The following is a 12,317-nucleotide window of genomic DNA, read 5'->3' on the forward strand; positions in this document are numbered from 1 at the left end:
TGGCTGGGCTAATGAGAGCGGCCGTCGGGGTGGGGGTCTGCTGACTCCTCGGGGGGGGGGGGCTTTTGGCATGGATATTAACGCCAATGGTCAGCGGGGTGGACGCTTCCCCTCTAATATGCCGCGCCTATTGTTAGTAATAGTAATCATCCAAAAGCGACCAGTGCACGCTTCATTGTGTCCAAGAAAGGGGAGGGGCTCACTTTCTGTGTATTATGAATAAAATATAATTTCCTTATACTACATAGAAAAGCAGAGTAGGTTTCAAGAATGGTCTCATGACAATAGTAATATGCCTTTTTACTATTGCTATTATCACACGTAGCTAGCCTACTGCTATTTAAGTGATTCCTGTTGTTGGGTTACTGTATTTGGCAAAGTCATCTGAAATTGTACATAAACACAAATGTGACCTCAAAATCAGATCTTCTGTACCAATGGGAGGCGTACTTTTATGCTCACGGCCATTTAGATCAGGTCTTTTGTCAAAGAGGTTTCAATAAAATAAAATAATTAAGATGTGTGTAAAATATGTAAGTTCATTTTAAATAACACTTTTGAAATATAGTATCAATATTTATTTTATTTAATATTAATATTTAAATTTTGGAATAGTTGTTTTTGAATTAGTGCTTTGTTATCAATGACTTGACCGATTATTTTCTAAAAATGTTTTTTTTTTTTTTTTTTTAAATGTTCTGTAATATTTATTTTCACTAGTATTATTACACTCTGATAATCACAAGTATTGCTCTCACAGTTGTTACTCTCGTACTAAGGATCTGCAATTAGACACACAAATATGATTTCAAGCCGGAATCAAATATGAACATTTTGAATGGATGTTTTACATACTATCAAAGTCACAAAAGTGCCATTAATTGAAGTATCATTACCGTGATAATTGAAATAAATCTTTTTACGCTATTAGTCAACATGTGCGATTGTACAAGGATACAAGTATAAATGACAGTCAATGAATAGTCTCGTAAATTCAAAGTATTACAAAAAATACAACACAAACGTTCTGTTACGTAAATGTATGGACTGAATTCTATTCCGAATCTTTCCATGTGTTGATGAATCCGTTTCAACTGAACCTGCATGACTCCGAATTCGCCCGGCTCCTCTCTCCTTTTTGCTGCTGCTGCTGACGTGCAGTTGACACCCAAGACTTTGCGCATGTGCCGAAGGTTGGCCATCTTTAATCGCTAACCACGGTAACTACACTAGGATAAAATATATGCCGTTAGATCGATGCCACAATTACGTTAGCGTAATGTGAAATACCGCGTACAAAAGTGTTTTGCGTGTATGTAAAATGCTGCCTGCAAGAGCGCGTTTTGTGCGTTCAAAAATGTGTGTCGGGTGTACAAAACCGTCCGCATGAACGCACAAGATTGTTTTTACGCTTGCGTCTTCTCTCCGCTACGTCTACAATATGTTGATTCACGCTTGCGATACAGCCGTTATAATTGTGCCACAATTCTTAACCAATCAGGAGTCGGCCATAAACAGCAGTGCAGTTTATTTATTATTTTGCTGGTTTGGAGGAATAAAAATAAAAAAAATCATCTATGCTTGCAATGATTTTCTGAGATACAATTTTGAGAAAAATGAACTGCTTTTCGGAATTAATATATAGTGACCTTAGAACGTCCATCCATCCATCCATCCATTATCTATACTGCTTCTCCTCACAAGGGTCGCGGGCGTGCTGGAGAGGCATCACTACGAGTTTTGCATACATCTTCAATTTTATTCTGGATAGGATGTTTTTAACTTCAGCCACAGTTCATATTTTGCTAATACACCAACCACCACAGGGTGCTGCAACTGCACAAATGGAAAACAGCTTGGGCTTTTATACAGATTTGCCGCAATTAATATCGTTCCACGACAACGATGATATATCGTGGCAATTTTAATATCGCGATATCACCATATTGCCGATAGTGACATCGGCTTGCCAGAATGACCCAATGCGTGACTCAGCCGCCCTCCTTCTGATTGACTTTGTGTGGTCTGACCTACACCAGGGAGAAATCGCAGATCCTGCAGAAAAGCGGCATGAAACGAGTTCTGTTGCTTGGGAGCGGATACGTCTCCGGACCCGTCGTGGAGTACCTGACCCGCTGCAACAAGACGCAGCTCACCGTGGGTGAGCGCTGAACTCACACGCGCTCACGTTCGGAACTTTTCTTCTGCAAACTTAAAAGGAAGCCAAACATGAACATGGGGGGGGGGGGGGAATATCACCTGCATTAGTTGAAAATCTGTCATACACATAGTTTTACCCACTTTTGAAATTGGCAAAAAAATGACTCCCCCCTACCCGCAGCCCCCTCACTTTAACACATTCCAATATAAGAGGAAAAATGGCATTCATACAAATATTTCAAAAATTGGATGATTATGGCCAATTTTTCTCTGTTATAACTTTAAACAAATATTAAAGGACAACAAATTGAAAAATAATCAAATGTTTTGCCTGTAATTCACATCTTTGCTGTTGTAAGCATTAAGTGACCAAAACATTTTTTTTAAAAATTCATTATATATATATTTTTTTTAATGAATCGTCTAATTAATCAGTATTGCAATCTGAATCAGTCTCAAAAATCTGTATCGGTCAGGCCCTACTTTTAAATATACTTAATCCTTTTTCAAAGTATGCACTAGCACTCACATTTTTGCTGTCAAGAAATGTCATGTAACATCATTTTGAGAACACGAAAAGAAGACTCTCACTTGCAGAAGTCTCCAAATAAGAGACCAAGTGTGCTTGCCTCAAGCTCTTTGTCACTCCCATTTGAAGTTGAATGTAAAATGCCAATTTAAAAAACAGACTTTCACTTTTATATTTAACCACTAAAATGTTCAATCAAATGGTATCATTTTATCTAAAAAAAAAAAAAGGTATGATAGCTTAATACTAACATATAATGTGAAACTTCATAGACAGGCTAACAAAACCTAGCATATATGTGAGCACATTCTCAAGCGCTATTTTTGCACACTGAGTAGCCACGCGTAAAAACAGAGCATGAAACAATACCTCCGGATATACGTACACCGTATACTCTATGCTCTGTGGGAACAACTACTGCTGGTTTTAGTTGGAGACCTTCTCTGCCTGTTCTTCTTGCTATCAATTACGCTGCACATCTTCCAGTATGGCTCAGTGCGTGCCGGCATGTTGTGGCACAACGTGCTCCTGCGTTCTTCAGGGAAAAAACGCAAAAACAAAACAAGAATGATGCGATGAAAACATTGAAGTATAAAAAGAATAACAAGTTTTTTGGCTTAGTGTTTTTTTTTTTTTTTTCGTTTTTTTTTTCTGTAGCGTCAGTGTGCATGAAGCAGGCGCAGGATCTGGCGGCCAAATACCCGAACACCATCCCCGTCATGTTGGACGTCAGCAGCCAGGAGGCGCGCCTCATCTCGCTCATACAAGACCACGACCTCGTCATCAGGTGATTACGCCTCGCTAGCGACACAGCATTAACCATTTAGCATACTTAGCTACCTGACATGTAGTGACATACCACGTAGCTACCAAACGTAAAGCGACTTAGCATTTGGCTACCTAGCATGTAACCAACCACAATCTATCTGCTCAGTATGTCGCTTCTTAGCAGGTAGCTACAGCATTTGTACATAATATCTACCTGCTTGGCATGAAGCTATTTAGCACGTAGCTACCTACCATATAGTGACATACTATTTAGCTACCAAACATAAAGCTACTTAGCATTTGGTTACCTATTATGTAATCAACTAGAATCTAGCTACCTAGATTCTTACACACTTCTTAGCATGTGTCTACCTACCTACTAATTACTTAGCATGCTGCTACGTAGCATTCACTTCTTAGCATGTAGGGAAGAAGACTTTTAACCAACCATGTTTTATTTTTTCTCCGCAGCCTGCTTCCGAATGTCCTCCACCCACTGGTGGCCAAACACTGCATTGACAAGAAGGTCCACATGGTCAACGCCAGCTACCTTAGCCCGGCCATGAGCGACCTGCACGCCAGGTTACACACACACACACACACACACACAAAGTACACAGCACTGCAACACACTCAATACCCACGCTGTACAACATGCACGCGCACACACCAAAATACCCTCACAACACATGACACAAACACACAACACAGACTGCACGACAACACACGCACACACTACGCGTCACAACACGCTCTACTACACACACACACACACACACACGCTACGCTACGCACAGACATACACACGCACGCACGCATTTTGAGCTACGTGTGTGTGTCAGGGCGGAGGAGGCGGGTGTGACCCTGGTGAACGAGATGGGATTGGATCCCGGCATTGATCACATGCTGGCCATGGAGTGTATTGATCAGGCCAAAGCCGACGGATGCACCGTGAGTACACGCGCGAGCGCGGGCGCGGACGTTGCTGTACAACAAGCGCGCGTTATGTTGCGCGGCGTTGCAGGTGGAGTCGTACGTGTCGTACTGCGGCGGACTCCCGGCTCCCGAGTGTTCTGACAATCCTCTGCGCTACAAGTTCAGCTGGAGCCCTTCCGGCGTTCTCCTGGCCTCCATCAGCCCCGCCACCTTCCGCCGTGACAACCAGGTACGCGCGCCGCGCCAAATAGCGGACGGACCCGAGCGCCTGCTCCAAAGTCCACCGACGGGGCTAACGGCACCAGGGAGCCAGCGGGGGATTCCCAAGGCGGCGGCCGCTGCCGCCTTTGTGACGGCTCACTGGTCCCCGTCGCCATCATCTCGAGACGGTTCCTCAGAAGTCCCCGAAAAGATTGCTGATTTACACAAAATAGTACAAATTAGCTTGCGTCTGCCCGACATTTGACGAGTCGAACCGTGGAAGCGTGAGGCTACGTTGCATGTCGCTACCCAAATGTCTTACCAGGACTGACCCGATTCACCCGCCGGCTAGGATTAGCCCTTTTCAAATTGGCCAAAAATTTGGGATAGGGAGTGCCCCGTGTCACCAGAAGAAAATTGTTGTTGTTGTTGTCTGTCCGTCAGCTGGTGAATATTCCCGGTGGCGGCGGTCTGATGGACGCCGTCACGCCCATGGATTTCTTTCCCGGCTTCAACTTGGAAGGCTATCCCAACCGCGACAGCACCAAGTACGCCAAACTCTACGACATCCCCGAGGCGCACACGCTGCTCCGAGGAACGCTGCGATACAAGGTCAGTGCGTCCGCTTGCGATTGGCTTCCACTCTGTCCTGGTTGGGTGCCAATTGAGTTGAGTTGTTGTGCAGTTTTAGGTCTAGTTTGGGCCTATTTAGTTTAGTTCAGCTCTAGGTCCAGTTGGGTTCCACTTGAGTCCTACGTCATCCGTATTTTCGGTACCCGTTTCGTAATATAAAATAGTTCAGTTCAGTTGTAATTGTACTTAGGTTCAGGACTGCTCTCTTTGAGTGTCAGTCGTAGGTTTGGTTCCACTTGGTTTTGCTCTCAGCTGCATTTTCTCTCCGACCTCAGTACCAGAACGAGTAGTCCTGGTTCTGTTCCACCTCGCTTGTCTTTACTTGCTTCTAGTTGAGTCATGAAATGATTTAGCTGCAGTTCACTTCTAGTTGAGTCCTCGGTTAGTTGACGTTGGCTTGTAATGTATTTCTTGCTGGAGTCTAGTTCAGTTCTAAAGATGGCAGCAGTTCATTTGAATCCAATTGTGCCCGCCCGAGTTTATTTCTTGTTCAGTGCTAGTTTAGTCGCAGTTCCGTTTCCTTTCCAATTCCGTCCGAGTTCACTTCCGCTCGAGCTCTAGCTCGGCCCTAGTTGCGACTCGTGTGGCTGTCGAGTTTCGACTTAGTTGAGTTGCTGTTTGTTTGCGCTGGAGTTGTTGTGACGGCGAGCGCGTTGCGTTGCAGGGTTTCGCCAGGGCCATGCGCGGTTTTGTCAAAGCGGGTCTGATCGACAGCGAGCCGTGCCCCCTGCTGGCCAACGCCTCGTCTCCCGTCACCTGGGTAAGAAGGGGCGTGGCCTCGGTCGACGGAGCCGCCCGCCCGCCGGCCGGCCGGCTTGTGGATTGACGCGGGCTGTCGTGCCGTGTCCTCAGAAAGCGCTTTTGACTCACGCCGTGGCCTTGCCCGCCCGCACCCCCGCCGACGCCTTGGAGGCCGCCGTCTATGAGCGCGTGGACGGCGACGACCGCAGCATGGACTCCCTCAGATGGTAAGCCGCCGACGATGATCGGGCCCGATAACGCGCGCCCTCGCTTCTTTTGCCGTCAATTAGGGATGGACCGATTATCGGCCGGGTCGATGAGAGAACTTTATTTACTGTCCGAAACTATAGGGAGCGATTGTTTGAAGCCGAAGTCATAGTCAAGTTTATAAAACCACATTTGCTGTCGGCAACTTTGGGGGCCGACGGATTTTTTTAACAGATGTTTCTCAGACTGAAAAGAAAAAAGAAAAAAAAAAGTTGAACGTGCGGCGAATCTGAAAAGCTGGTTGGTAAACGTGTCCTTCGGGGCATTCCAAGTGTTGTACGCCGACGCCGGTGTTTCCGCCTTTGAATTCCCAACTCCATGCGGTAAGAGAGTCCAAAAAGGCGTTGACGTGTCGGACTTGTGTTCAGGTTCGGCATGCTGAGCGACGACGTGGCCCCTCGCGCCGACAGCGTCCTCACTGCGCTCAGCAAACATCTGGAAGCCAAACTCGCCTTCGGTAACAAGAGCGCCAGCGCACGCCGCTTCCCCGAGCTGAGCGGCACTTACGACTTTGGTCCCACTTCTACTTCTGATCCACTTCAGCGCTCATTCACTCACACTTTGGCTGCGTTTTGTTTCCAGTCCCGTTTAGTTGTCGTTCGGAGATGCTTCACCTCATCCTGGTTTAGTTCTTCCCCCGGTCTAGTTTGCTTGTGGAGCAAACTTGAGTCCAGTCTCGGTGCAGTTTTGAAATCGAGTCCAATCCAACTTTGAATCGGTCCTAATTCAATGGTAGTCGAGATTTACTTCAGTTGCGCTTCCCTTTTCGTTTGCTGCTAATTCACTTCAAATTCACTTGTAGTAGGGATGTCGTTTAGACCTGGTTTGGATATAGTCCAGCCTTAGCTCCGTCTTTCTTAAATCAAGTCCAATCCAAGATGATGTCAATTGCTCCTAGTTCAGTCGCAGTCAATAATTGAAATGTCCTTTTTGTTTGGTTCTAGTTCAGTTCAAGTTCACATGTAGTATGGATCTTGTTTTGATCCAGTTTGGATGTAATCCAGTCTTCGTTGCGTTTTTGTTCAATCAAGTCCAATCCCAGTGATGTCAATTGGTCCTAGTTGAGTCGCAGTCAATAATTGAAGTTCCCGTTTGGCTTGGTTCTAGTTGAGTTCAAGTTGAAATCAAGTTCAGATGTGTTTTAGAACAGGCGTGGCCGGCCTTCCGTCTGAAAAGAAACCAGGAAAGTTGAGTTCTGGAGTCGGAATAACGGCTCGTCCGTCCGTCCGATTGATGCCGATGCTGATGCGTGTGCGCGTGCTCAGGAAGCGGCGAGCGCGACATGATCGTGCTGCGCAGCGACTTTGGCCTGCGCCACCCGACGGGCGAGCTGGAGCGCAAACGAGTCAGCTTGGTGGTGTACGGCGAGGACGGGCGATTCTCCGCCATGGCCCGGAGCGTGGGCTACCCGGCCGCCGTGGCCGCGCGCATGATCCTCGACGGTCAGTCCCTTCGGCGGGCCGGCGGGCGTTGCACCCTTTTGCCTTTTGACCCGTGCTTGTTTGTTCTCAGGTGAGATCGCTTCCAAGGGCATCGTGCTGCCCATGAGCAAGGAGATCTACGTGCCCGCCTTGAAGCGCCTCAAGGACGAAGGCCTCAACATGGCCGCCAGCAGCAGCCTGGAGGTGGAATCCTCGTGATGCCGGCGCTCGGCGACATTTGCCACTCTCCTTCCGACCAATCGGTCGCCTTTTGCCGGGGGAGAGGGGGGGGGGTGGGGGGGGCGTGCCCCCAAACGCAGCAACATAACTTCTTCTGGAGCCTGCCCAAAACCTTTGCGTGTATGTTCGGGCTCCTCCGACACGACAAGAGCAACCCTGCCAAGTTGACGCCACTTTCGACCATCGGCATGAAATGCGGTGGACATGTCCATCCGAAGAGGACCCGCAAAAAAAAAAAAAAAGCTCTCAGGGCGCCATGCCGAATGAAATTGAACACTTGGCACTCAGTCACACCCTCTGGAAAGTTGTGGCAAAATCCAATAAATTCGAGCCCACCGATATTGGCTGGAGGCATTTGTCATAAAAAGGACGCGTCAAAAAGTCTCGGGAAGCCTTGCCCCAAATCGAAGCGCAAGTCGGCCATTTTGACTCTCGGGGAAGCCGTTTCGCACTCGCTCCTGCCCCCTGGAAAGTTGAGGGGAAAGTTGGACCGATTGGGGCAAAATCGAGTCCGCCGCGACGGGACCACGCCGAAGGGGAAATTGAAGGGCAAGTCGTCCGTTTTGGTTGGAAGCGGCCAATTCGGTGGTGATCCCTGGGAAGTTTTGGAAAATGGGCCCCTGCCACCAATTTCAGCCATCAATGTCAAATTGGGTGGACGTGTGTGTGCGTGTTTGTGCGTGTGCGCCCAAATGAACCAGGTCGTCAGCTGTTTTGGTTTGCTCCAATCAGAAGCAGCGGCGAGCATGGCAGCAAAGTCGATCCTCATTGGGAGGACTGGCCACAAACAACCGATCGGCGTTTTGCGTCTCCGCCATGAAGACAAATTGGACTTCGCCACAGCGTCATGTTGGAGTAACGTTTGTCTCCAAGGAGCCCCGTCATTTTTCATCCATACCCCCAAACTGTATTTCGGTGCGGCGTTTCGGTCCACGAGGGAAAAGTCACTCGTGACGTTCAGAGCAAGGTCAGAAGGCCGCTTGGCCGGTTTTGAGAGTGGAAGAAAGCAACCGACACCGTGCGAAAGATGCCAATCTTACCAAGCGTTCAGTGGAGACGGCGACCGGGAAACTTTTTGGCCGTGGGAAACGGACAACTCCGACTTGTCTTTGCTCTTCCTATTTATTGGACTCGGAATGCGTGCGTGCGTGCGTGCGTGCGTGTCGATCGTGAGGCCGGTTTGCGCTCGCTCGTCGCTTTGATTTTCAAACCTTTTCTCCTGTTTGCTTTTGTCTTCCCGCACGCACAACGTTTGAAGTTTGCTGTCAATAAAAACCCTGCAAACAGTTGACGCTTTTCTTTTCCAGAGTGGATTTGCGGGTCGGTGGAGTGAGGCGCCAACTCGCCTTGCCTGTCAAACGTTGGGCCTTGCGGTGGCGACGCGCCACCTCAAAGGTCAGCGGCACCTTTCATCTTCTTGAGGGCGGAGCCTCATTGGAATGCATTTCGTCTCCGTTTGCATTCCAATGTTGCTTTTGCCCCGCTCGACGCCACTTGGCCTTTTGAATTGAAAGCTCTGATCAGCGACACGCAAGACAGATATCAACAGCTGAGGAAAAAAAGAGCTTTTATACTGACGACAAATCGACTCGCTCGGGACGTTTTCCGGTTGTATCGAACAGTTTCTATACAGAAAAGAAAAAATCAAAACGTCAAATGACACAAAGCACGTCTGTGTCCAATTTGACAACATTGAAAATATGTTGCTGCGCCGGCAATAAAGACAAAGCACAATTGTCACAAGCACAACTTGTAAACAGTCAAAAGTTACAAAAGTTTATTTAAAATAAAATAAAATAAAATAGAAAATGCATACAGGTATCTGTATATACTGTGATGTGGAGTTTGCCCCCTCCCTGACTTTTTTTTCCGGATTTTTGTGAATTTTTGTCACACTTAAATGTTTCGGATCATCAAGGATGGGATAGGGCTTCAAATTAGCCTTAAAGTTTCAGATTAGCGTTGGGGTTTCAACGTAGGGTGGGCCTTTAAAGTAGGGCTAGGGTTTCAAATTAGGGTTCAAGTTTCAAATTAGGGTCGGGGTTTCAAAGACGTGTTGGCGTTTTAAATTAGGATTCGGGTTGCAAACCAGGGGTTTAAATTCGTGTTGGGGTTTCAAAGTAGAGTTTTAAGTTAGGGTTAAGTAGGGTTTTAAATGAGGATCAGGGTCAAATTAGGTTTAGGTTTGTCAACTAGGGTTTCAATGTCGGGCTTCAATTTAGGGTTAGGGTTTCTACGTAGGTTTAGGTTTTAAGTTTTAAATGGTAAGGATTCAAATGATATTACAATACAATTTTATTTGTATTGCGCATTTTACAACAGCTCGAGCTGTAACAACTAGTTCAAAGTCGGTATAGTATAATAGTGTCACGTTTGAATCGAGAGACACTTGTGTTTGCATTGAGGCAGGGCAAGCTTGTCTCTGGCTCCCTCTGGTGGGCCCCCAAAAAGTATCACAGTCGTGTCCTTTGTCTCGTAGACAGTACAGTATCGTGTTTTATGTTAATTGATTGATTTCACTTGTTGTATTATGGCCATTTTGTTGTTTGTAGGTAAAGTGCTTTGTTTCAGCTCTGGCTGTTGTGAAATGCGCTAAACCAATAAAACGGGGTTGGATCGGGGGTGGCCCTGAGTGGACGCTTGATGAGGGACACGATCTCAAAGTCTTCTTTCACCTGCCAAACAGCATCACGTGACGCCCGACTACCGCGTGTGACGTCGATCCCGTCGATTGAGTCCACACTAGTGCGGTCGGGCGTTTAAACGGCAGATATGCATTTCAGTTCCTAAAAAATGATATGCCTTAATGTTAGAGGTATCCGTGACAACACGAAAAGGAAAGATTTTTATGTTTTGCAGACGAAAAAATGCAGACTTGTTTTTTTTTTTTTTACAAGAGACTCATTCAAGTGTTAATGATGTGACATTTTGGAAAGCACAGCGGGGTGACGAATGTTATTTTTGTCATGCTTCACAACAATCAGCAGGGGTAGCTGTTCTCCTAAACAAATTCAAAGCTCATATCTTTGAGACCATTCTTTCAGATGACGGTCGACGGATAATCAAATTTGATAACAGCTTCTTTATTGTTTGTAATTTATACAGTTACGATAATAATAATCGAGCCAAAATAATGTGCTCAAAGCTTTGTGAGCCATTTGAAACACTCAAATCAAAATATAGAGAGGCACAATTAATACTTGGAGGAGATTTTAATGATGCACCTGACGACTTTATAGATCGAATTCCAATAAGAACAGACCAACACGCAAGATTCAAAAGCACTGCCTTTATTAGTGAACAACTATCAGTCTTAGATGTATGGCGATTCTTAAATCCTGATAGAAAAGAGAGTAACGCTAGTAGATTTTTGCAGTCAAGGATTAGGTACCACCCGTTTTTTTCACCATCGTGTTTGCAGTTTATTTCGGAATTTTCTCGTGATTTTTCGCCACTATCCGATCACAAATGAGTTACTATTTTTTTAGGTGGTTCTCAACAAAAAAGTAAATTACGTGGTTTCTGGAAATTAAATACAGTAATAACTTATTGAATGACAAAATATTTTGTGATATGGTCAAGAAAATTGCAGGACAGATGAATCCAATACAAAAATGGGAATACTTTAAATTCAAAGTTAGAGAAATGGCATTGAGACGAAGTAAGGAAATCAAAAAAGCTAATTGTGTGAAGGCAAAGCCACATATGTTATTCCTATTCTTTATTATTATTCCGCCTTATTCATTCCATTTTTTGGCGTGCATCTCTTTCCACATTTTTCACCCGATTCACTTCATTCAAGTTTCAAAACATTCAGAATATGCATGCCATCTTGGGTAGCATTTTTTCATGTTTCAAAAATGTTCAAATTTTTTCAAAATTTCACGTTTTTCACCCCCCAAAAAAACCATTCATTTCCGATGGCACATTCAACATTTCACATTTATACAATTTCAAATTCACAAGATTCAACTCATTCAACTCACATTGATAAAGATTTTCAACACACCCACAATTTCTACTTCCCAAAAAATCAATTTATTCACCCTCAGAAAACCCACAAAAATTCAACTATTCACCATTCATTTCCATTGACACATTCAACTTTTAACATTTACACCAATCAAATTTCAAATTCACAACATTCAAGTCATTCAACTCACATTGGTAAACTTTTCAACACACCCAAAATTCCTAATTCCCACACATTCAACTTATTCACCCGTAAAAAAAACACAAAATTCCACCATTCATTCCCATTGCCATATTCAACAATTCACATTTACATCATTCCAATTTGAAATTTACAACATTCATCTCATTCAGCTCATATTGGTCAAGCTTTTCAACACACCGCAAATTCCTATTTCCCACACATTCAACTCATTCACCCTTAAAAACCCCACACAAATTCCACTATC

The 12,317-nt window shown here is 45.2% G+C and overlaps 1 protein-coding gene across 1 annotated transcript in view; it reads left to right on the forward strand.

The window, feature by feature from the left end:
• Positions 1–9,182, forward strand: part of aass (aminoadipate-semialdehyde synthase) — a 22,486-nt gene extending 13,304 nt beyond the window's left edge. Inside the window, exons 14-24 of the mRNA XM_086028606.1 lie at positions 2,040–2,161; positions 3,347–3,476; positions 3,929–4,039; positions 4,300–4,408; positions 4,482–4,622; positions 5,039–5,206; positions 5,892–5,987; positions 6,080–6,195; positions 6,604–6,692; positions 7,501–7,677; positions 7,748–9,182. Coding sequence (XP_085884732.1) covers positions 2,040–2,161; positions 3,347–3,476; positions 3,929–4,039; positions 4,300–4,408; positions 4,482–4,622; positions 5,039–5,206; positions 5,892–5,987; positions 6,080–6,195; positions 6,604–6,692; positions 7,501–7,677; positions 7,748–7,875 — 1,387 coding nt within the window. The 3' untranslated portion in view covers positions 7,876–9,182. The remainder of the gene's footprint in view (positions 1–2,039; positions 2,162–3,346; positions 3,477–3,928; positions 4,040–4,299; positions 4,409–4,481; positions 4,623–5,038; positions 5,207–5,891; positions 5,988–6,079; positions 6,196–6,603; positions 6,693–7,500; positions 7,678–7,747) is intronic.
• Positions 9,183–12,317: the final 3,135 nt, after the last annotated feature.

The sequence above is a fragment of the Filicampus tigris genome, chromosome 4 (assembly GCF_054856515.1).
Source record: "Filicampus tigris isolate MCC_2025a chromosome 4, RoL_Ftig_1.0, whole genome shotgun sequence".
In the NCBI taxonomy this organism is placed as follows: Eukaryota; Metazoa; Chordata; class Actinopteri; order Syngnathiformes; family Syngnathidae; genus Filicampus; species Filicampus tigris.